The 23986-nt window shown below is 38.6% G+C and overlaps 1 protein-coding gene across 5 annotated transcripts in view; it reads left to right on the top strand.

The window, feature by feature from the left end:
* Window positions 1-23986, top strand: part of ASCC1 (activating signal cointegrator 1 complex subunit 1) — a 112195-nt gene that overhangs the window by 67033 nt on the left and 21176 nt on the right. For all 5 annotated transcript variants that reach the window (XM_025284704.3, XM_025284706.3, XM_044942239.2 and 2 more), the window contains 2 exons: window positions 11380-11504; window positions 15984-16069. In XM_025284704.3, coding sequence (XP_025140489.1) covers window positions 11380-11504; window positions 15984-16069 — 211 coding nt within the window. The remainder of the gene's footprint in view (window positions 1-11379; window positions 11505-15983; window positions 16070-23986) is intronic.

The raw sequence follows: 23986 nt of genomic DNA, 5'->3' as shown, positions 1-23986 counted from the left end.
AAAGTAGAAAGAGAGAGCGAGAGAGAAATAAACTAGTTAGTCTGAATATATAAACATCTTATCAGTGGCTATTTTTTTGATAGTAATTTTTTTTTCTTTTAGCTTATCAGTAAGTTGGTTTGTTTTTTTTTTTTTTTTTTTTTTTTTTTTTTTTTTTTAATAAAATGTTGGTAAAGCTGGCAAGTGTTACACTTGCTCAGATATACCTGGTACACTTCACCATACCGAGGTCAGTAGTAACTGGTATGTGGATGTAAGTGATAGAATTATGGTTTGACCCAAATGTGTTTGACTGTAAAGCCTGTGCTCATGGGGCAGAAAAGGGAGATTAAGAATAATTGGAGACAGACCACTCTTTTGAGAAGTTTGGTGAAAAGATGAGAAAAGTGTAGTTAAATTCTACAGCTGTGCAGCCCAGCATCACTGTACTGTCTTCCAGTTTGCCATCTTCCTTTCATATTATTTTCTCTCAAAAAACTAAAGCCTCCCAGATTGGTAAAATGAAAATTAAATGGCTCCCTTTCCCCCTGCCCTGACTTTCCCTGTATTCTTCTGCGATAGATTGTAAGCAGAGCAGATACTGCTGAGAGTCACTGTCTGTGCATATTGTTTTATACAAACTGGACCACATTATTCATTTTACTCTATACTTCTTTTCAAGAAACAGTACTTAAACATTACTTTTATGTCACTGTGTATAGGTCCTACTACTACATCAGCCTTTCCAAGCTTTAACCTATATACAGTAGGACTTACTATGACTTAAAAATCTCCCATCCTTTTACTCGTTCTTTGAATTAGTTCATATTTGTTAGTCTAGTAGTTAAGATCTTGCAGGATGAAACCAACTTAAAAGTTCCGCTTGATCTTCCACTATCTTGCACTTGCCCCAAGCCCTAGCCAGCTTCACTGCTTGTTGATGATCCTTTGTATCTTTCTTAATGTCGTTTCTTATGACTAAAATTTCTGTGTTGCTTCTCATCTCTTTCTGTCCTTCTTGGTATCCTTCCTTCTTTTTGCTCAAGTAGACTTTAAGATTCTTGGGGGCAGGAAGTGTCTTATTTCAGCAGTATATATCCACTGGCTTTTATAATTCATGGCTTATAGTCAACGTTCAGTGAATGTTTGTTTATTTAAGTGATTTACTTATTCAGCTGATTTTTCAAAGGTGAAGTGAGTCTGGTTAACTTCTTCTCACCCCATCCTTCTGGTAGCCTTTACTGGTCTCAACCTAACAGTACTGTTTTCCACCTTTAAATTACCAAAGCACCTTGCATTGTTTGTGTCATTACCAACATCCTCTTTATAGTTATTTTAATAGATTGTAAGCTCCTTAATGACAAGAATTGTGTGTGCTTAGTTTTTAATTCTTTCAGTGACTGGCATAATGCCTGTATACAGTGAGCACTCAGGAACATAATCAACCAGGAAAGGATAGAACTGAATTAAATTGGGGGGGTGGTGGCAAACAAAAGTCTGGAATTTGTACTTTCTAGGGAGTCAGTGATCATTCTGCTGTACATCTCCAGGCCTCTGGAATGTTTGAGTGCTGATAAGCCTTTAAAGTAAGCTCAGATTCAAGACATTAATAACTGGCTTCTGATTTCAAACACAGAGTTCTGTCAAAATGATAAAGCTGCTTAGAAATAATTTGTTATTTTTCTCACAGCAACTCTATGTTATTTTTAATTCACTTATGAGGATGCAAAGGCATAGAGAAGCTTTGTGACTCTTTCATAATCAACCAGGAAAGGATCAATGAAGTAGGAATTGAAAGACTATATTACTGTTAGAAATATACGGACATACTGTCAAATGTAGTATCTGTGACAACAGCCTGAAATTTAGTGTGTGTTTCTAAGCACCCTCAAGTTCTTTTAATAGATCTCCAAAGATTTGTCATCTGTGACTTCATGCATACATACCTGCAACAGCTATTCATGGAGCACTGATGATTTGTCAGTTAGGCATTAACTTGGGTGCCAGTTAATCCTTGGGTGCCAGGATAAGGTAGTGAATAAGATAAAGAGCCGGCTTCATGGAGTGCACAGTTAATTGATAGCAGAGCAGCACTGGCTGCCAGGAGCCTTGGAGTCCCTTTCTCTCTGTCATGACTGAGCACCTCAACCTGTCTGCTTCATTTCCTCTTGTCTAAAATGAGCAAGTTACAGTAGAACATTTTAAAGGACTTTAGTCTCTTCAAAGTTCTGAGTGTGTAAGTTTGGCAGGAGTCTTAATTTTCCAGAAAGACAAAGCTGAAAATTGGACTCTTTCATTTGATCAATTTAATTTCCTTCCTCTAGTATTAACATGTTCACTGTTTCTCTCCATCTGAGCTCTGTATCCACTTCTTTAATAGACAAGAAGGAACAGGGAGGCATCATTCTGTTGTGATTTGAAATTGAGGGGAATTTTGCAGTGCTTGATTATGTTTAGACTTGTTGCAATATTTTAAAATATTTTAAAGTTTATGAGGTGTTGTTAGTTAATCAGAAACTTTAGACATGATAATGTAGGTCCTGGCTTGGAGAGCCACATACACAGTTAAGTAAATCAGTTAACTGCAAAATCAGATTATGTGCATTGTGAATATATTTTATTTTCCCTTTAGGAATGTAGGAACAAAGTCATTTTCTTGAATCAGTCCTCTTTCTCCATCCTTATCAATGTATTTTTGGTTAACCCTTTTGGTTAAAATACTGGTTTAAATACTTGAGAAAAAATATTTTATGTCATGGGGAAATATTCAGGGTATATTAAATAAGCAGGTTACAGAAAACTGTTTTGTCTTTTTAAAATTGATGTATGTCTGTAGCAAAAGACTTAAAAATTATCTAACCCCCAAATAAGTGTTTTATCTGTGGATGGTAAGGTTTTTTTTCTTTTTCTCCTTTTTTGCACTTTCCACTTTTTATAACTGGCATATTATTTTTGTAATCAGAAAAAGATTAAGACAACTGTGCAAGGAAGCACAGCATCTGTTTTAACTGGCTTCCATGCCTTTAGTTTTCCCCTCATGTATCTTGCTTCTCACCTGGCTTTCTTAGGCCTGCCAAGACTGCAGCAGCCCTGCCTGACACACAGGAGCCTTCATAGCCTGCTTCTGCCTGTCTCTGTTTCATTACTGCCCTTCTCTCTCCACGGAATTTTTCATGATCTGAGAGTATGGTTTATTCTTTGATATACACTCTTTCAGTTGTTCAGGACAAAATTTCTTTTAGAATCATTATCTTCAACTCCTGACTGCAGTGTATTAGAAAAGCCACCATGCTCCTCACCACCTGCACTGGTGCCACGCCCGCCGCCTGGCTTGTGACAGCCTCTGGACTGCCTTCCTGCTTCCTTCCTTGCCCACCACTGTCTGTCCTCCATAGGGCCGTGAGAGGCTTCCTTTTAAATGTCAGTCAGATTATGTCCTTCTTTTGCTGGGAACTCTCCAAAAGCTCATTACCTCAGCTGGACTAAAAGACAAGTGCTTACAGAGGCCTAAGAGCCTTATGGAAGCCCCCATGACCTGGTCCTCCCACCTCATCACCTCTCCTCACAGCTTCATTCCACACACTGACTTCTTCCTGTTCCTCTGTCATGCCATGCTGCCTCAGATGACTGTGTCTGCTGTTCCCTTTCTCTGAAATGCTGTTCCCCTAGGTCTGTGCTCAAGTGTCACTTTATCAGGGAAGCCATCCCCGAGCACCGTGTCTAAAATAGTACACTCACCATCAGACCCTTTCTCCTCTCTCTCTTGCATTTTGTTTTCTTCACGGTGCTTAGCACCACCTGATGTCATGTACGTGTTTGTTTATTGTTTGTCTCCTTCCACCAGAATGTAAGCCACTCTAGGGCAGGGACTTGTTCGCTCATCTCTGTGTTCCTATCACCTGTGACACACCAGCCCTTCTTGTCTCATTTGAGATCTTGTTCTGTCAATCCCCTCTCTTGCTAAGGTTTCATCTTCCATCTCTGTTGGATAGTTTTCTTGTTGTCAGTGAGCATTTTCAACTCTTTCTCATTGAAAACAAATGCAAATAACCTGCCCTTGATTCTTTATCTAGTTACTAAGGCAATTAGTTTTTCCCCTTCCTTGTAAGTTTCTTAAATTTATGTGCCCGTATCCCTTCCCTGTCTCACTGGCCTCTCCCTTGGTCCTCTGCAGTAAGGCTTTTATTGCCAGTATGCCGGTGAAACTGCTCTAGCAAATAATGTTATGATTTTAAGAAATAAGTAGGCAGATGTGGAGAAAAGGGAACCCTCTTACACTGTTGGTGGGAATGCAAACTAGTACAGCCATTATGGAGAACAGTGTGGAGATTCCTTAAAAAACTGCAAATAGAACTGCCTTATGATCCAGCAATCCCACTGCTGGGCATACACACCGAGAAATAAGTAGGCATCTTTTGTTCCTTTTCCTATTTTACTTTTCTATAGCTTTGTACTATACTGAGTATTCCTCCCTCCCCGCCCCGACCTTTTGTAATTCTCCTTTCATCCTTTCTGAAGTTTTCCTTTTCTTGTTCCTCATCCTTATTGTTTTAATTTAAATTTATATTTTTAGTTGAAGGATATTTGCTTTACAGAATTTTGTTGTTTGCTGTCAAACCTCAACATGAATCAGCCATAGGTATACATATATCCCCTCCCTTTTGAACCTCACTCCCATCTCCCACCCCATCTCACCCCTCTAGGGAGATACAGAGACCCTGTTTGAGTTTCCCGAGCCATACAACAAATTCCCGTTGGCTATCTGTTTTACATATGGTAATTTCAGTTTCTGTGTTACTCTCTCCATACATCTCACCCTCTCCTCCCCTCTCCCCATGTCCATCAGTCTGTTCTGCATATCTGTTTCTCCATTGCTGCCCTGCAAATAAATTCTTCAGTACCATTTTTCTAGATTTCGTATATATACATTAGAATACGATATTTATTGTTCTCTTTCTGACTCACTTCACTCTGTGTTATAGGCTCTAGGTTCATCTACCTCATTAGAACTGACTCAAAGTTTCCTTTTAGTGGCTGAGTAATATTCCATTACTTGAAAAAGTTGGCTTAAAGCTCAACATTCAGAAAACGAAGATCATAGTATCCGGTCCCATCACTTCATGGGAAATAGATGGGGAAACAGTGTCAAGACTTTATTTTTGGGGGCTCCAAAATCACTGCAGATGGTGACTGTAGTCGTGAAATTAAAAGACGCTTACTCCTTGGAAGAAAAGTTATGACCAACCTAGATAGCATATTCAAAAGCAGAGACATCACTTTGCCAACAAAGGTCCGTCTAGTCAAGGCTATGGTTTTTCCAGTGGTCATGTATGGATGTGAGAGTTGGACTGTGAAGAAAGCTGAGCGCCGAAGAATTGATGCTTCTGAACTGTGGTGTTGGAGAAGACTCTTGAGAGTCCCTTGGACTGCAAGGAGATCCAGCCAGTCCATTCTGAAGGAGATCAGCCCTGGGATTTCTTTGGAAGGACTGATGCTAAAGCTGAAACTCCAGTACTTTGGCCACCTCATGCGAAGAGTTGACTCATTGGAAAAAAACTCTGACGCTGGGAGGGATTGGGGGCAGGAGAAGAAGGGGACGACAGAGGATGAGATGGCTGGATGGCATCACTGACTCGATGGACGTGAGTCCGAGTGAACTCTGGGGAGTTGGTGATGGACAGGGAGGCCTGGCGTGCTGCGATTCATGGGGTCGCAAAGAGTCGGACACAACTGAGCGACTAAACTGAACTGAATATTCCATTGTGTATATGTACCACAACTTCTTTATCCATTCATCTGTCTATGGATATCTAGGTTGCTTCCATGCAATGAACAGTGGGATACATATGTCTTTTTCAGTTTTGGTTTCCTCAGGGTACATGATTAGGAGTGGGATTGCTGGGTCATGTGGTGGCTTTATTCCTAGTTTTTTAAGGAATCTCCATACTGTCTTCCATAGTGGCTGTATCAATTTATATTCCCACCAACAGTGCAAGAGTGTTCCCTTTTCTCCACATCCTCTCCAGCATTTATTGTTTGTAGACTTTTTGATGATGGCCATTCAAGACTGGTGTGAGGTGATATCTCATTGTAGTTTTGATTTGCCTTTCTCTAATAATGAGCGATGTTGAGCATCTTTTCATGTGGTTGTTAGCCATCTATATGTCTTCTTTGAAGAAATGTCTGTTTAGGTCTTTTTCCCACTTTTTGATCGGATTGTTTTTCTTTCATTGAGTTGTATGAGCTGCTTGTATATTTTGGAAGTTAATCCTTTGTAAGTTGTTTCATTTGCTGTTGTTTTCTCCTATTCTGAGGGTTGTCTTTTCACCTTGCTTATAGTTTCCTTTGCTGTGCAAAAGTTTTTAGGTTTAATCAGGTCCCACTTGTTTACTATTGTTTTTATTTCCATTACTCTAGGAGGTGGGTCATAGAGGATCTTGCTTTTTTATGTCATTGAGTGTTCTGCCTATGTTTTCCTCTAAGAGTTTCATAGTTTCTGGTCTTACATAAAGGTCTTTAATCCATTTTGAGTTTATATTTGTGTATGGTGTTAGGAAGTGTTCTAATTTCATTCTTTTATATGTAGCTGTCCCATTTTCCCAGCACCATTTATTGAAGAGGCTGTCTTTGCCCCATTGTATATTCTTGCCTCCTTGTCAAAAATAAGGTACCCATAGGTGCATGGGTTTATTTCTGGGCTTTCTATCTTGTTCCATTGGTCTATATTTCTGTTCTTGTGCCAGTACCATATTGTCTTGATGACTGTAGCTTTGTAGTATAATCTGAAGTCGGGAAGGTTGATTCCTCCAGGTCCATTCTTCTTTCTCAAGACCACTTTGGCTATTCGGGGTCTTTTGTGTTTCCATATGAATTTTGAAATTTTTTGTTCTATATCTGTGAAAAATGCCATTGGTAATTTGCTAGGGATCACATTGAATCTGTAGAATGCATTTGGTAGTATAGTCATTTTCACAGTATTGATTCTTCCTACCCAGGAACATGGACTATCTCTTTATCATTTATGTCATCTTTGATTTCTTTCATCAGTGTCTTATAATTTTCTGTGTACAGTTCTTTTTGTCTCCTTAGGTAAGTTTATTCCTAGATATTTAATTCTTTTTGTTGCAAAGGTGAATAGGATTGATTTCCTTAATTTCTCTTTCTGGTTTTTTAACTGTTAGTATATAGAAATGCAAGTGAGTTCTGTGTATTGGTTTTGTATCCTGCAACTTTGCTAAATTCACTGATTAGCTCTAGTAATTTTCTGATCATCCTTATTGATTGCCCTTGCAGGTTCCTTTCACTCTCTTACATAGGAGTGTCCCACAAGGTCTCTGTTCTTGGCTGTCTTCTTGCTCTGACTCCTCCTCACCCTGTGATTGCATCTTTCCCACACTTTTAACTACTGTTTTTGCACTGATGACTCCCAAGTCTGTCTTTGGCCCAGATTTTTCTCTTGAGCCTCAGGCTTGTTATTTCCATCTGTCTCCTGGACATGTCTCACGAGATACCCAGTGCCACACATGCAGAAGTATACACACTGTTAACCCTCTCTCCACCACTTCCCACCTTGGTCAGTGACGCACCTGGTCATTCAGTTAAGGTGTGCTCTTGGGAGCGGCTCTCGCTGCTTCTTCTCCTGTTGACACTGTCATACCTGCGGGTCCCAGCTTCTCTCTCACAAGCTCTTTTGAGTATTAATACATGACCTTGTCTTTGTTCTCCCTGTCCCTGCCATAGTTTAGATGTTCCTCCCTTTCTCCTTTATAGTGTGGTCCTCTGAAGCCAGACTGCATGGGCTCTCATTTTGGATATATCACTTATTAGTTACGTCCCTTTGGTCAAATTGTATAACTTCTCTGTGCCTCAGTTTCCTCACTGGTAAGATAGAGATAATTTATCATGAAGATTAAATGATTTAAGAGATACAGAGTGCTTAGAATAGTGCCTGACACATCATGTTTGTTATTATTTCTATTATTAATACCACCTAGCTGACCTCGGTACTGCTGGTCCCTTCCCTTCTGAAGCATTTTCCAGTCTTCCACAGTGTGAGATTAATGAGTGGACATCTGACAACATCATTCCCTTTTAAAAAATTTCCATGGCTTCCCATTCTCCGGCCACTTGCTTACATCCAGTTCATTTCCACTTTTTTCTCTCACTTGTTACAGTTATATTAAGTAATTGGTAGTTTTCAAGGTAAGCTGTGGTCTTGCATGCCGTGGCATCTTTGCACACTATTTCTCCTGCTTGATGTGTCCTTCCTTCCCTGGTTTCATCTGCAAATCTTTAGTGATCCTTCAAGACCATACTTATTTTATTTTTTAACATTCAGTTCTCAGTTTTTAATCAGTCAAATGCATGAGTTAACCAATCATAGCAAGTAGTTACAGAAAGTATAGTACAGTGGTGTTCTGGCAGATACAAGACAGATATGCTGTTGAGGAGCAGACAATCCAGTGGGGGAACAAGACAGACAAACGTGAAACATTAAGGGACTGTCCTTGGGAAGGTTAAGTAGACCCTACTTAGTGGGGTAGCATTTCAGAGAAGAGCAAACTTGTTGGTCATGGATACTGAGGGGTGGTTGTGTTAGGTACTTAGAAAGACTTCGTGGAAAGTGGGATTTTAATTTGGCTTGGAAGGGTAATAAAATCTGTGTAGATGGAGGGAAGGGGAAGTGGGCGTGTGGGGCCCAGGTAACAGAAGGCACAGAGGCGGCAGTTGGAAGCTGCTCAGTGGAGGAGGCCTGCTAGGAAAGTGTGCATGTTGAAGAGTTTGAGGATGTTAGGCCTCCCCAGCAAATGCTGTGGCAGGCAGCAGAGAGTCACGGGTCTGCAGAGCAGGAAGTACCCTTGGGTTCTGGTATGTCCTATGCCAAACTGTACTGAGGCAAAAGGAAAACTCAGTAATATTGATCCTGCCTTCATTCAGAAATGTGGTATTTTGTTCATCATGAGGTTTTTTTGCATTAAAAAATATGCATTAAAGCCTTATTTATCTCCTTTATTAAAAAAAAAAAATTAGTTCTTGTGATTACTGCATTTTTTGGCACATCCTTAAATTGTGTGCCTCAGGCAAGTGTCTCACTTACCTCACCCTCGTCCCAGCCCTGTGTTCTGTTTCTGGAGGTCAGTGGTGAGGGTATGGATATTTATTTTATTATTATTAATTATAGCTTCTTGTTGTTGTTCAATCGCTCAGTCATATCTGACTCTTTGCGACCCCGTGGACTACAGCACGCCAGGCTCCCCTGTCCTTCACCATCTCCCGGAGCTTGCTCAAACTCATGTCCATTGAGTCAGTAATGCCATTCAACCATCTCATCCTCTGTCATCCCCATCTCCTCCTGCCTTCAATCTTTCCCAGCATCAGGGTCTTTTCTAATGAGTTAGCTCTATGTATCAGGTGGCTTACTCATATTTAAATATTTTTGGTTAGTAGACAGCATTTAATAAAAGCAATTAAGATAATGAAGTTAGAATTATAAAAATATTAATTTGGAACTTTGGAGCCTGAAAAACATGAAAGGGAAAAGAATCCTTTGTGCTTCTGAGATAATCTCTACAGGAGGATAACCCCCTCTTGCTTCAGCATATGAGTGCAAGCAGAAAATGTTTGTTTTGCCCACGTTCTATAACTGAGAGATAGGGGTACCAGAGGCTGCTGAACTTGTGGATATAGGCATTGGGCAACTCAGCTGTTGCAACCAGAGATTCTGCCTCATGGCCTCAGGAAAACTCCCACAAATGGGCCATCCAAGGTGAGCTTGACCCACATCTCACATAAAACAGACCCATCCAGCCTGCTCAAAGAGAAGCCACTCACTGGGCCACAGTGTTTTACCACAGGCCACGGGCATCCCAAGTGGCACAGTGGTAAAGAATCCACCTGCCAATGTAGGAGACGCAAGAGACTCAGGTTCAATCCTTGGGTCTGGAAGATCCCCTAGAAGGAAATGGCAGCCCACTCCAGTATTCTTGCCTGAGAAATCCCATGGACAGAGGAGCCTGGTGGCCTACAGTCCATGGGGTCACAAAGAACTGGACACGAGTGAACATACACACGTGGCCCAAGAAGCAGTGGAAGATTCACAAACCCTCCAAATGTCTCAGGGCCACTTGCATCTGGGAAAAGAGGTGGTGTGTGATACAAAGAGCATTCCTAGTATGTACACCTAACATGTAAAAGCTAAAAAAAGTGAAATCTGTTGTTCATTAGTATACTGGTGACGAATGAAAGATTTTGAGCCAGGAAAGTTAGAATGCAGTACAAATCTCAAAAACAAACAAACAAGGGAAAAGTTAAAAGGAACACGCTGCTCTCTGTGCTCGTCACCAGGTGAGCTGTTCTGTCATTTGATGCAGACCTCCTCGTCAACACCTGTGTTCAGAGAGCACTTCACCAGGCCCAGGGTGGACGTTCGGGCACAATAGGTAAACCCCAGGCTGAACTTCACCGTCACATACATGGGTGGTCACATAAGATGGCTGTTTTCTGAATACTCCAACCAAGATCTGCTCCACCACACCCTTGCTGGAATAATGACCCCTTCTCAGTGGCACAACTGGCAAAATTCTTCAGAACTGAAGGGGAGATAAAGAGTTTTTCAGACGAACAAAAAATGAAGTTCATCACCCCTAGACCAGCCTTATAAGACGTGTTAAAGGGAGTCCTTTAGGCTGCTGATCAGAACCACCTGAACAAAGGGAAAAATTCTTGTGCTAGAATCGTTTCTGGTGGAGGTATTGGAATGAACAGCCATCATCAAGACAGAACTCATCCACTACAGAGCCCCAGTGCTTAGAGCCAGCTGGAGTCCCTTTGGAGCATCAGTCGTGGTGCCTGTGGTTTTTCCTGTAGTCGTCTTCACTGGTACCGCACTCCTGCCCCTTGGATGTAGTGGCCAGGGCTGCCAGGATCTTCACAGTGCACGCTCCTTCCCAGGGAGCAAACGTCTTGAATCGAGTTGTGGCAGACCTCATTTGATCCTGGCAGAAACACATCAGTTATGGTAGCTTTTGGTTCTGTGACTGGATTGACCACTAAAGCACTTTCTTTCAGGCAGCTCTCTGTTGAACCTGGCTGCTTGCACCAGATTTCCAAGATGATAAACTTCCATGTTCCTTCAAGACCGTGCTTAAGCCTCCTGTGAAAACCTGGCCCCTCCAAATACAGTTGGTCACTCCCTTAACACTCACCGTGATGTTCTGCAGTTGTTTCCAGGTCTGTTATCCACACAGAGCTGTGTGTTTCATGATGGTGGGGACTGCAGCCTCTCTTCTGAGGGCCTTGTGCAGTAATCGGCTCAGAGCAGATGCTCTGTAAATGTTGAATTTGTAGTCGGGGTTCAGGAGTTTACTAAGGTTTCTGTGCTGCTTTCTTCAATTTCTGCAGGCTGCAGCAATTGGTTGATCGAGTGCTGGAACGTTTTCAGGCATCTGGACTAATAGTGAAAGAGTGGAATAGTGTGAAACTCCATGCTACAGTCATGAATACTCTGTTCAGGAAAGACCCCAATGGTAAGTGCTCCACAGAACCACAGTACAGTTTGTGACCAGCAAGGTCTAATGATATCCCTGGGGTTTGAAGAGAATGGGCTATCAAAGGATCTCTGACATATCTTTTTTATATCCATTATCTTGTTTTGATGAGTACAGTGGAAGAGGGCAGGGGCATATCATGCATGGGACTGTATAGCTTCTCAAATCTTACACTCTTCTTGCACATAAGGTTGCTAGATGTAGCAAATAAAAATGCAGGATTCCTAAGTAAATTTTAGGTGGACAGTGAATAATTGTTTTAGTGTAACTATGTCCTAAGGAATGCATGGCAGCTTTTTTTTTTTTTTTTTTTTCAGAAACAAGAGAAGATTACTAATAAAAGTAAATGTTAGAGCAGTGATTCTCAACTAGGGGCAGTTTTGTCCTCCCAGAGGACATTATCTGGAGACACTTGGGTTGTCACAGTTAGGGAAATGGGAGTGGGTTGCTATTGGCATCTAATGCATAGAGTTTAGGGGTGCTGCTTATCCCTCTCCAATGCACAGGACAAGCCCCTCATAATGAAGAATTTTTCAGCCCTGAATGTCAGTAGCACCAAAGTTGAGAAACTTTGTGTTAATGTTTTTTTCCCCTCCTGAATCTAAAAGCCTTCATATAAAAATGCCTTGTTTTAACCCTTTATTTGGGATAATAATCTGCATTTTAAAAAGGATTATTTTTCTTCCCATCCCCACCTGCCAAGTGAAAGCTGTCTGGCACATTCAGCATCTATTTGAACAGGAGCTACAAATTCAAGTTATGTGCAGCTTCTTCTTTAAAGCCTGTTGTTCAAAATATAACACCACCAAAACCCCATATTTAGGTTTTATTACCTTTGTTAGGACTGACCTTAGTTTTAGAAAGTCTTCATTGGAAGAGGACTTCATTAGGACTCCATTAGAACCCATGAACTATTTAAGATTTATAGTTTAGGACAGTTTTGTATCCCTTTTTGCCAAAGTACATCTTTTAATTTCTCTCAGATACATACCAGAGATCTCAACTGTAAGCTGATTTAGCCATTGTAGGACTGAGAGAAACGTAGCTATCCAATTCTTAGTTCTAGTGTTACGTTTTTTTGGTGCTAGATTGTATTTTAAGGGAACACATGTATACCTGTGGCGGATTCATTTTGATATTTGGCAAAACTAATACAGTTATGTAAAGTTTAAAAATAAAATAATATTTAAAAAAAAAAGACTTTTAAAAATAAATTGTTGTCTTTAAATCTTAGTTCAGAGCTCTTACAACTTATTTCATGCCCCATTATTACCTAACCTCTTAACGTAAAAGAGTTGAATTATATAGCAATCTGTTTCTTTTAAATTGTGTGGATCCAGATGTATATTCAGTTGGCACCAGAGCATCATATAGGAAAATATTCTGTGTTGACAGTCTAGTTATCCTTTCCTATTGACAGATATTTTAAATGTAACAGCTTTATTGAGATATGATTCATATAGTATATAATTTATCCATTTAAAATATATAATTCAGTAATTTTTAGTATAGTGAGTTATGCAGCCTTTACCACAGTACATTTTGAAACATTTTCATCACCCCAGAAAGCAACTCTCTAGTTACTGGCAGTGACTCCCCCTTTCCCCCTTGCCGTTCAGTCCTCAGCACTACCAGTCTACTTTCTGTACAATGAATTTGCCTTTTCTGCATATTTCACATAAATACTGATAGAATCATGCAATATGGGATCTTCTGTGACTGGCTTCTTTCACTTAGCATAATGTTTATAAGGTTCAGCCACGATACAGTGTCATTCCTTTTTATTACCAAATAATAACCCATTGTATGGACATAGCACATTTTATTTATCCATTCAGCAGTTGATGGACATTTGTATTGTTTCCACTTTTGGGCTATTATGAAAAATGCTGCTGTAAACATTTATGTATGTATTTTTATGTTTTCATTTCTATTAAGTAAATACTGAAGAGTGAAATTGCAGAGTCATGATTAATGCAAAGTTGTAACTTTTTGCGTAACTGCCAGACTGTTTTCCACAGTGGCTGCGCCGTCTTACATTCCCGCAAGCCGTACAGTAGCCACCCTGCCTTATCTGCAGGAGGTACGTTCCAAGGTCCCCAGTGGATAGCTGAAACCATATACCAGACATCCTGTATTTTTCCTATGCATGAATACCTATGATAAAGTTTAATTCATAAATTAAGTACAGTAAGAGATTAACAACTAATAGTAAAATAGAAGAATTAAACAATATACTATAATAAAAATTATGTGACTGTTATCTATCTCTCTCAAAATTTCTTCTTGTACAAATTTAATGCCTTTTTCATTTTCACTAAGCACTACCATGCACCATGATCGTAACTTTTGCAGTTTGAGATATGACAGCAAAACTAGTTACGAATTTCTTTTTCCTTCATCCCAATTTCATTGATAGATTTGTTCTTACTGTAGATCTTAGCAAACTTTAGCTAAGATTTTTTTCTTTCCTTATTAAGTCACAAATGTTCGTTCACTTTTTCACTTAAAGAAAGCACTTTATGGCTTCTCTGGCATCTCCAAATTGCTAGCATCAGTATTCTTGCGTTTTGAGGCCATGATTAAATAAAATAAGGGTGACTTGAACACAAGCCATGCAACACCTTGGCAGTCATGATAACTGAGAGAAAGGGGTATGTTGGACAAAGTGGTGATACTTCCTGGATGGGATGGATCACACTGCTCAGAATGGTGCATGATTAAAACCTTAGAAATTGTTTATTTCTGGAATATTCCATTTAATGTTTTCTGACCTTAGTTGACCATGGGTAACTGAAAAGGTGGAAAGAAGAACCATGAACAAGGAGGGATGCAGTACATGAGGGCTTCAATTTCTCTACATCTTTACCTGCACTTATTATCTGTCTTTTTTGTTATTGCCATCATCTTGAGTGTGAAGTGGTATCTCGTTGTGGTTTTGATCTACATTCCCCTCATGGCTAATGCTATTTACTTATAGATTTTGAACCTGTTAGTAAACATTTCAATCTCCAGATTTCATTACTGCTTTTTTAAATTGACATTTACCTAGTATGAATTTTGCTTTATAAAGTTTCACGTTTTCTTTTAACAGGGGACCTATTTTTAAGTTGTGAAATATACATGGAATTGGGCTCTTTATAAGAGAATAGTTTTCATTAAAGAAGTAGTCCTATAGTTACCCAGGTGTAATTCTGATGGACTTTCTAAAGTATATTATCTTCCTGGGATTAGCTCTTTGAATATATTTTATCAGTTCTGATGTGGCAATCTTCATAGTTACATACAATAAAAGAGTATACTCAAAAGTAGAAATACAGATACTTTTAAGTGTCTGTTGGTGGGCAGGAAAAAGTGGGTATTTCAGAAAATATTCTGTGAGTTAAATAATTCTTGAAGATGTTTTGAATTTTATATACCTTGGATACTTCTCTATCTTGTATTTTCTTTTGAAAAGGCTGTTGAATACATTGTTTTGCTTTTTCATAATGGTTATCCTTTTCTTTGATATCCATTTTTCTCCTGCTGTATTTGAAGGACAGCTTTTGGGATAAGCAAGCTAAATTAATACAAGGAGTTAGAGCACAGCTTTGATGAGGCTAAGGTCGTAGATTTGCAGATTTCTGTGTAGAACGTAAGGATACCTTTGATTGGAACTGGAGAGGTTTTTCTCATTTCAGGGGAGTCCTTAAATCAACCCAAACCATGATTATCAGCATTTTTGACTAGTTAATGGGTGAACTTTTATGTATTTAAAAATGTGTACAGCTTATAAGGAATCTTGGGTTTTAGACTGCAGGGAATCTTTGGAAATCACCCACTCTTAACTTCTAACTTTGTAAATGAGGAACTGAAGAGATATAATTTGCCTAAGAATATGGTTTGTTATGTAGTTTATGTACAGTGAGTACTTGGACAATGTTGAATGAATAAATATATACCGAATGAGTTGATGACAGAGCTGAGACTAGTCTCTTGACTATAATAATATGATGTTTTCCCCTCCATGTTATGTTACTTTCCAGGCTTCCCTCATAGCTCAGTTGGTAAAGAATCCACCTGCAATGCAGGAGAACCCTGTTTGATGCCTGGGTTGGAAAGATCCCCTGGAGAAGGGGTAGGCTACCCACTCCAGTATTTCGGGGTTTCCCTTGTGGCTCAACTAATAAAGAATCCTCCTGCAATGCAGGAGACCGGGGTTCGGTCCCTGGGTTGGGAAGATCCCCTGGAGAAGGGAAAGGCTACCCACTCCATTATTTTGGCCTGGAGAATTCCATAGACTGTATAGACTATGGACTTGCAAAGAGTCGGACACTCAGAGACTTTCACTTTTTCGCTATGTTACTTTCTAGGTAGTACATGAAGATCTTGCTAGTTGTCCCTGTAGAAATCCAAGAGAAAACAGACAGCTCAATAACCCAAGCTTCTGTTCTAACATTGTCTTTGGAATATTTACAGCTGAAGGCAGGTACAATCTCTACACAGCGGATGGCAAATATATCTTCAAGGAAAGAGAATCATTTGATGGCCGAAACATTTTAAAGGTCAGTACAAATCTGAGTGAATTGGAAATCCTTTGGCATGTGTCCTAAAATAAGGGAGGACAATAAGTTTTCCTTTTAACAGTAAAGTATATTTTTCTTATACTTCCCATGAGGATTATTGACTGAAAGGATGGTTAAACTTCTTTTCATTGTCCTAAAAGAGAAATCTTTTTGACTTGTTAAGGCTGTTGGTGTCTCTTAGAGTACTTAAAGTTGATGATTTAAGAAACAACTATACTATTTGAATCCATAGGAATAAATTGATTTTAACCTTGTGAATCTTACTCTGTATTTTACCCTTGAAGGACTGAGTGTGCATTTTTTAAGTGAAGAATTGTCTTGTTCTAGTAGATTTTTCTCTTCACCCACAGAGTCACTCTCCAAAGTTCCTGTGTAATCTATTTTTACTCAGGAACAGCCCATGTGCTAAAAAGTAGGTGGTCCATTTCTGACTGTTGAGGATTTGCTTCTGAGTGTTAAATTAACCTCTGAAATTTAAATGAAAAGGGTTCTTCAGGATTGCATTATCTTTCTCCCACAGACGACATTCTATAACATCCACAGTTTAGGCCCTCTCTGTCAGGTTAACATGCCATTGTGCCTCTAGGAAAAGGGAAACATAAGTTGATATCAAAGGAAAGGTTTTTGATTCTTCATTTTACTTGTTCTATAGTGGTTTGGGTCATGTATTTTCAAGGCCATGGGTGTTTTTTGGAGCTGGGAGGGAGAGGATGTAAATAATAAAACTTCAGAGCAAGCTCTAGCTTTAGAAATGTTTTTTTCTTTTTCCTCCATTCCTTTATCTTGTCACTTGACAGATTTCTTGCCAAATGCCTAATGTGACCCCATTGCCTCTAATTAATGACATCACTCTTCAGCAGCTGCAAGCTTCTCATTGCAGAGCCTAGCAGAGCAATGGCAGCATTCTCTTTAGGCAGGCATTCCAGCTCCCACATTACAGAGCTTTGTTGATTCCTTCTTTTCCTTGATACCTTTCCTCTCTTTGAATAGTTTTATTTTCAGAGTAGTTCTGGTAGCTTCAGTTTGAGTGGCAGGTTGCTAATGAATTCAGTTGCAGTTAACTTTTTTCCCAGGCCACAGCTTTATTGTGATATGAATCTCTTTCCTCCTCTAGCTCATTTCCTGAGGCTTTTAAAATAATAGCATTAATTATTTTGCTTTTTTTTGTTCCTGTTAATTTGGTAAAGAAAGAAGCTAGATGAATGGGGAAAGAAATCTGTTGGAATGACTCAAGCCAACTTGGTTCCTTTGAAATTAGAATTAAGCCCAAAAGGTATATTGATGCAAGTTGCGGGTGAGGTGCTTTGACATCTGTAAGAAGGAGGTAACCACAGGTAGCCTGAGAAGTGGCTGTATGAACAGTATGGGTCTCTTGTTTGGTATTTAACTTCTCTCATTCTGGAAAGTCGGTTTTCCATTTAAAGATGCTTGACTTGGAAATCTTTCTAACCCACCCCAATGATAACATGGACATAGCTCCCTCTAGTGTTGACAAAGCTTGCTGTAATAGTTGTACCCTTACTGTTTAATGCCTAATTGGAGTTTTAGAACTGGGCCCAGCGAGGTTCTTGCCAACTATTTAGTCCAGTTCCACATTTTACTCTCTAAGGGTGCAAGATCCAATATGATTAAAGTGACTTGTCAAAGGTTACTGCTAGATAGTAGCAGAGTTTGAATCAGAAAAAAAGATTTAAAACTCACAAATTAGCTTTTCTACCTTCTTCATAAAGATGCTCAGTGTTTAGGCAGAGATCAGTAGATACTTGAAATTGGGCCTCTCTGTTTGAAATGTGATAATATCTGACTGACTGGACATAAATGTTGGGGCAGTGGATATGCCAGTTAGTCTACAACTGGCTAATTAACAAATAGACTTTTGAGGTGAATGTAATACTAACACCAGCAGATACTGACTGTGTGTATCTGTCAGACCATGTGCATTGCAGAGAAAACAGTCCTTATGATACAGTCCCTACCTTCCAGGAGCTTCCTATCTCTCAGAGATACAGCAGATTAATAGGTAATTACAGTATAAAATGATGGGAGCAGATTATGAGATGGAGGAAGAGAAGTACCTTTGAACACAGTTCCTTTGAACACAGGTAGTTGTAACAAAATATCTTTTGATAGAATCTACAACGTATTATTTTTTAATCATTAGTTCCAGAAAATATAATCTTTCAGTTATATTTAATCAAAGGAATAAACTTTTCTTTGAGAATAAAGATAAAATGTAGCATCCAACACTGATTCCCCAGACATATAAGAGGTAATAGCTATATTTATAAAGTAGCTATAGGAGTGCACTTTTTTGGAATTACAAGTCTTTCTCAATTAGAATATGAAAACACATGGCCCCTGAATCCCTGGCAAAAAAAACAAGCAAGAGATTAAAAAAACCGATGGATTATATATGTAGTTTTTGTACCAGATATAATTATTAAGTTCAGAAAGGAAAAAAAATCACTTTCACTAACAACATAGGAACTGACTTGGAGTAAACAGAAAGGTTAACAGCATTGGTTGTTAAGGAGCCCAAGTATATGTGTGCAGCATATTAACAGCTACACAGGTCAAGGATCAGGAATGCTAGTGATGGGAAGCAGCCTTGGAAAAAATCAACTTCATCTGCTATTCAAAGAGAAACAAAACGAGAATGCGAGTCATTGCTCATTGCTGTAAGAATTTAATGAGTAACAGCCAATTGCTATTCTACTCCATGAAGAGAATTGGTCCTTTTGATTCAGTGCAATATTATGTTTTCTGGATGCCTTAATAAGAAAAAAAAAGATCTCCAATGACTTTTGGAGGTAGAAGCTATGTTTTTGTTTTGTATAGCTCTTTTGAGAGTTCTTGCAGCTGTTATAGACTAATATCTGATTATTCCTTGTTAAAATAAGAATTTTATTATTCTAAGAAGGACTTTGAAAGAAGAACTGATAACTAGAGAATGATTCCCTTGTGTTTTTCAAACCAGAAAAGCAATGTATTTAGTAGTGGTAGTTTTTTATGAAAGACTGACAGATGGCTCTGAAAGGAAGATGTACATGCGAGTGAAGATGACCTTGGCCTCATTAATAGGATAGTGTGCTGTCAGAGTTTCCATTTCTCATCTAAGAGATAGGAGCAAAGATGTGGTTTGGTTATCTGTAACGCAGTGATAAGCTTGTAAATGGAGAAATCATGCTGACCTAAAAACATTCTGCCAGGAAATAACTGTTCCCTCACTAGCTAGAAGTAGGATAGTCATTGACTGCCAGCTTCTGGAGGGAGAAGTGGTCTTAGTGGCAGTCTTGTTTGGGGGACCTATGAAATGCCCTTATGCAGTTGAATCAGTATTCTAAGACTATGCTCTCAGCAGATTGAATAGGGGTGCAGTAGTAACTGTTTAAAAGCATAGCTTCTAAATGCAAGGTGAAGAGGAGACATTAGAGCCCTAGCTTGTACTCTCCACAGTACAAATAAAGACACAGTAATATATTTGGGAAGGAATAGAAAGTACTGGAGAAGGAAATGGCCACCCACTCCAGTATTCTTGCCTGGAGAGTCTTGTGGACAGAGGAGCCTGGTGGGCTGCTGTCCATGGGGTCGCACAGAGTCAGACACGACTGAAGCGACTTAGCATGCATGCATACATGCATTGGAGAAGGAAATGGCAACCCACTCCAGTGTTCTTGCCTGGAGAATCCCAGGGACAGAGGAGCCTGGTGGGCTGCCGTCTATGGGGTCACACAGAGTCAGACACGACTGAAGCAACTTAGCAGCAGCAACAGAATGTACTGTAGGTCCAAAAGCAAAGGACAAAAGTGCCATTTCTTTAGATACTTAAAAATCCTGGAGCATATAAACCAAGTAAAAAGCACATGTGTTTCCATTTTATATATAAGAATATTTAAATTTAGAGAAAGAGGGAATTGGCAGTATTTTACTATATTAATATTTAATAGTACTTTACCTGAGAATATGTTTTAAATCTAGCTAGCTACATTGAGATTTTTCTTGAAAGATGTAAATAAGAGTGACTCAAGTATTTCATTCAGTTTTGCTCTTTTTCTATCTCTGGCTCTTAAAGTATTTAAGAGGACAGTAGAATGAATACATTTAAGTGAGTGCTTTATTTAGTTTTTATTACTTAGGGAAGTTTCTATAAGGAAGATGTTTTAAAATGCATGCTGTTTATTCTCTTGGTAAAAGTGCACAAACATATATGTACTTTTAAACAAATAATCATAAAGTGAACAATGTAACTAACTACCAAGGTCAAAAAGCAGAAAGTGCCTCACATGCCCCTCCCTGGCCAACTCTGGTCTGTTTGTCTTAAGGTAACAAAGGCACAATTAAGTTCCTAAACACTGTTAGTGAAGAGGTTTGTTTTCAATGATTACTTTGTTTTGGAGTATTAGAAGAATATTGAAAAAAGGAATACATTTTTATTCTTTCAAGGGAAGAGAGATTAGACTGAGAACTCAGTCATGATTTTTTTTAAGAGTATATTAATGACTACAAAGGAAGACAAGCATTTAGAAAGTATATTATTTCTGAGGAAGAAAAGATTGTGTTTTTTTCTTATCCAATTCAGTACTAAGCTGTATTACATACTGTTCTTCAAAATTACTCCTTAGTCTTGTGGTTCATCTTTAGAACTTTTTCCTCAAACTTACCTTTTTCAGAAAGCCTGTCCTTGAAAATCTATCACTAAATGTTTCATTGCACTATTACATCAGTATTAATAACAGCAAATTGAATGTAGAAAGAAGTTGCTGTCTCTCATTACCACCACAGCTGTGGTGTCATTTTTGCCACCTGATATTTCTGTGACTTGAAATTTTAATTTTATTTAAGTAGAATCACTAAGCAGATGCCACTTTCTCTTTAAGCTGTTCATGCTTATACACCATGGACACTTACTAAATTCACCATGCTTGGACATACTAATATTTTGTAATAGCTTTTATCCATACATTGAAAGCAATCACATCATTCTTGACAATCATGTAAAATAGGCATCTTGTTAGAGGAACAAGTGTACAACTTTCTGAAGAATTTCACTTGGAAAATGAAAATGAGATGCTGTGGAAAAGGTTTCTGTCAGAAGAGAGTTCATAGAAATAACATATATACCCACATATGTACATATTCAATTAAGGTTTAGAAAATAATGTCAAGGAAATCTCTGACAGTGTGGAGAGAGACAGAAAATATGAGGGAAAAAATCTGACGAAGAGGATCCTCAAAGCAGTGCAAAAATTAACTGTTAGGATTCTTAAGGGGAGAACATAGACCTTGGAGTCTTGAAGTTGGATGAAAGAGCCCCAGGACTGGTAGTGTTTCCAGGGACTTGGCAATAGTAAAGGGAAAAAAAAAAAAAAAAAAAACTCTGGAAGAAAGTCTCATCACTCTCTGCCTAAAAATATTTTTCCAAAGAATTTTTGCCCCCCAAATGGCCAACACACAAATAACTAGGCATATGAGGAAATTACCCACCGTGAGCAAACAGACATCCAGAACTATCATAGACATGAAATAACTAAAATTATCATCAGACTTTGGCTAAAAATAACTTTTTTCTAATCAGGTAATTGGAAACTATTGCAAAGAAAAAGTGATGTAGCAGTTTTGAAAAAGAACCAAGTAGAAATACTAGAACTGTGAAACTGTGTAAGTGAACGTAAGAGCTCAGTGGATGGATTTGGCAGCAAATTAGATATGGCTGCAGAGGGAAATAGTGACCTAGAAATTATATCAGAAAATATCCAGCATGTTACATTTGCAGAGAGGAAAAGTAAAAATTACAGATAAGAGAAAAAGAGGCATATAGGAGAGAATGAGACGTCCTAACACACATTTAATTTGAATCCCAGAAGGAGAGGAGAGAGAGAATGGGCCAAAGCTGATGAAAGACATCAACCTACAGATTAAAGAAGCCAAGTGAATTCCAGTTTTGTTGAGTGAGCTTATATTGCACTTTTCTTTCCTACAACTTGTGACTGAATCATGGACAGCATTAACTAAACTACTTAGACCCCAGCACTTTTTAAATTGAATGTCCAGAATTCGTTGGCAGTATCCACATTACAAAGGACAAAAACCAGGAAATCAACAGAAGAATGCTTTGATTAAAGTTGTTATTTTAATTTTTTTTAAAAGGATAAAAGGTATCCAGGAATTCTTTTTACAGTTTTTGTAACTTTCTGTAAGACTGAAACTTCATCGACATACAAAATTTTTAAACTAAAAAAAAGCAAGGAAAGAGAAGGGAAATAGGACACTACCATTTGTTATTGTTGTGTGTGTGTATGTGTGTTTATTTTTTTTTTAAGAAAATTTGCTGAAGTCGTACCTGTGTTTTGTTCAGCATTTAGGATAGATGCAACTTTTATTAATTCTTGATCTTACCACAAAATTTGGCCCGTTTAATTTCAAAGGGTATTAGAATTTAATGTAAGAAACAACTTCCTGATTAGGATGTCTCATATTGAGCATGCTACTAATAAGATAGTGAAAGTGAAAGATGCGACTTTCACTAAAATGTTTTTTGTTTTATTTAAGAAAATAGTGTATATCTCTATAAAGCCATTCTTCCCACCAGCATCCCTTTCAGGCTTTTCCCTACTTAATTCCATGAAACCTATCTGTCAGCTCTATTATTACACTGAAACAGCAGGATAAAAAAGTCAGCAACAGCCCCCATTTGTCCCATGCCTTGACCTACTTTTATTTTTTCCCAGTAACCACATTGAGAATTTTAAGCCCTTTTCTCTTTCAAATGTTCTCTTCTCTTGGCTTCACTGGCAATTGGTTCTGCTGGTTTTTTCCCTTTTTCTGGATATGCCTTTTTTTTTTTTAATTCATTGGCTTATATGGCTAGGTCCTGAAGTTTTGTCCTTATCTCTCACTTTTACTGCAGTCTTGTTCTATCCAAATCCCACTCATTCTTCAGAGTCCTATACAGATGTTACGTCCTCTATAATGGTGAGGGCCATCCCAGTCAGTGGCAAGCTTCTAGCTCTCAGTGCCTTGCCTCCACCCCTTACTTTGTGCAGAAACTGTCAGTGCTTAGCCATGTCTCTTGTGCTGGCAAGCATTTAGGGAGCTTAAACTGTTTTCTACAAAGATCAGAAACCTGTAAATTTCTGTTGATTTTTCTTTTCAAAAAAGAAAAGAAAAAGGTTTTGTTTGACGAAGGGGGTGTTTTTTTGCCCCATACTTGAAATTGTAAACTCTCAGGAGTCAGCAAGCTATGGTCTAAGGACCAAATTTGCCCTGTTACCTGTTTCGTTGTGTGGCCCTCAAACTATGAATAGTGTTTCTATTTTTTTAATGGTTGAAAAAAATTAAAAGAAGAATAATAGTTCATGACATGTAAAAATTATATGAAATTCTAATATCAGGGTCTCTAAGTAAAATTGTATTAGAGCACAGCAATCTTCCTTTATTTATCCACTGACTGCGTTTGTGCCACAGCGCCATAGTTAAGTAGTTGTGACGACAGAGTATGGCTATTTGATCCTTTGTATGTATGTTTATACATGTATGGGACTTCCCAGGCGGATGAGTGGTAAAGAATCTGCCTACAATGCAGAGACTCAGATTTGATCCCTGAATCTGGAAGATCCGCTGGAGAAGGAAGTAGCAACCCACTGTAGTATTCTCGTCTGGGAAATCCCATGGACAGAGGAGTCTAGGAGTGCTACATACAGTCCATGGGTTTGCAAAAGAGTCAGACATGACTTAGCAAGTAAACAACAGCAACTTGAACCTTTATGGAAAAAGTTTGCTGACCCCTGTCTTAAAGGTTAGTATTTAGTTTAAATTTTTTTTTTAATTTCACCCAATGTCCTTCCTGCTTTATCATTAGATATGTGCTCATATTTAATAGTCACTCAAGATATATTT

This window comes from Bubalus bubalis, chromosome 4, assembly GCF_019923935.1.
Source record: "Bubalus bubalis isolate 160015118507 breed Murrah chromosome 4, NDDB_SH_1, whole genome shotgun sequence".
Classification (NCBI taxonomy): domain Eukaryota; kingdom Metazoa; phylum Chordata; class Mammalia; order Artiodactyla; family Bovidae; genus Bubalus; species Bubalus bubalis.
The sequence above is the reverse complement of the archived record's forward strand: the minus strand, read 5'-3'. Positions and strand labels throughout refer to the sequence as shown.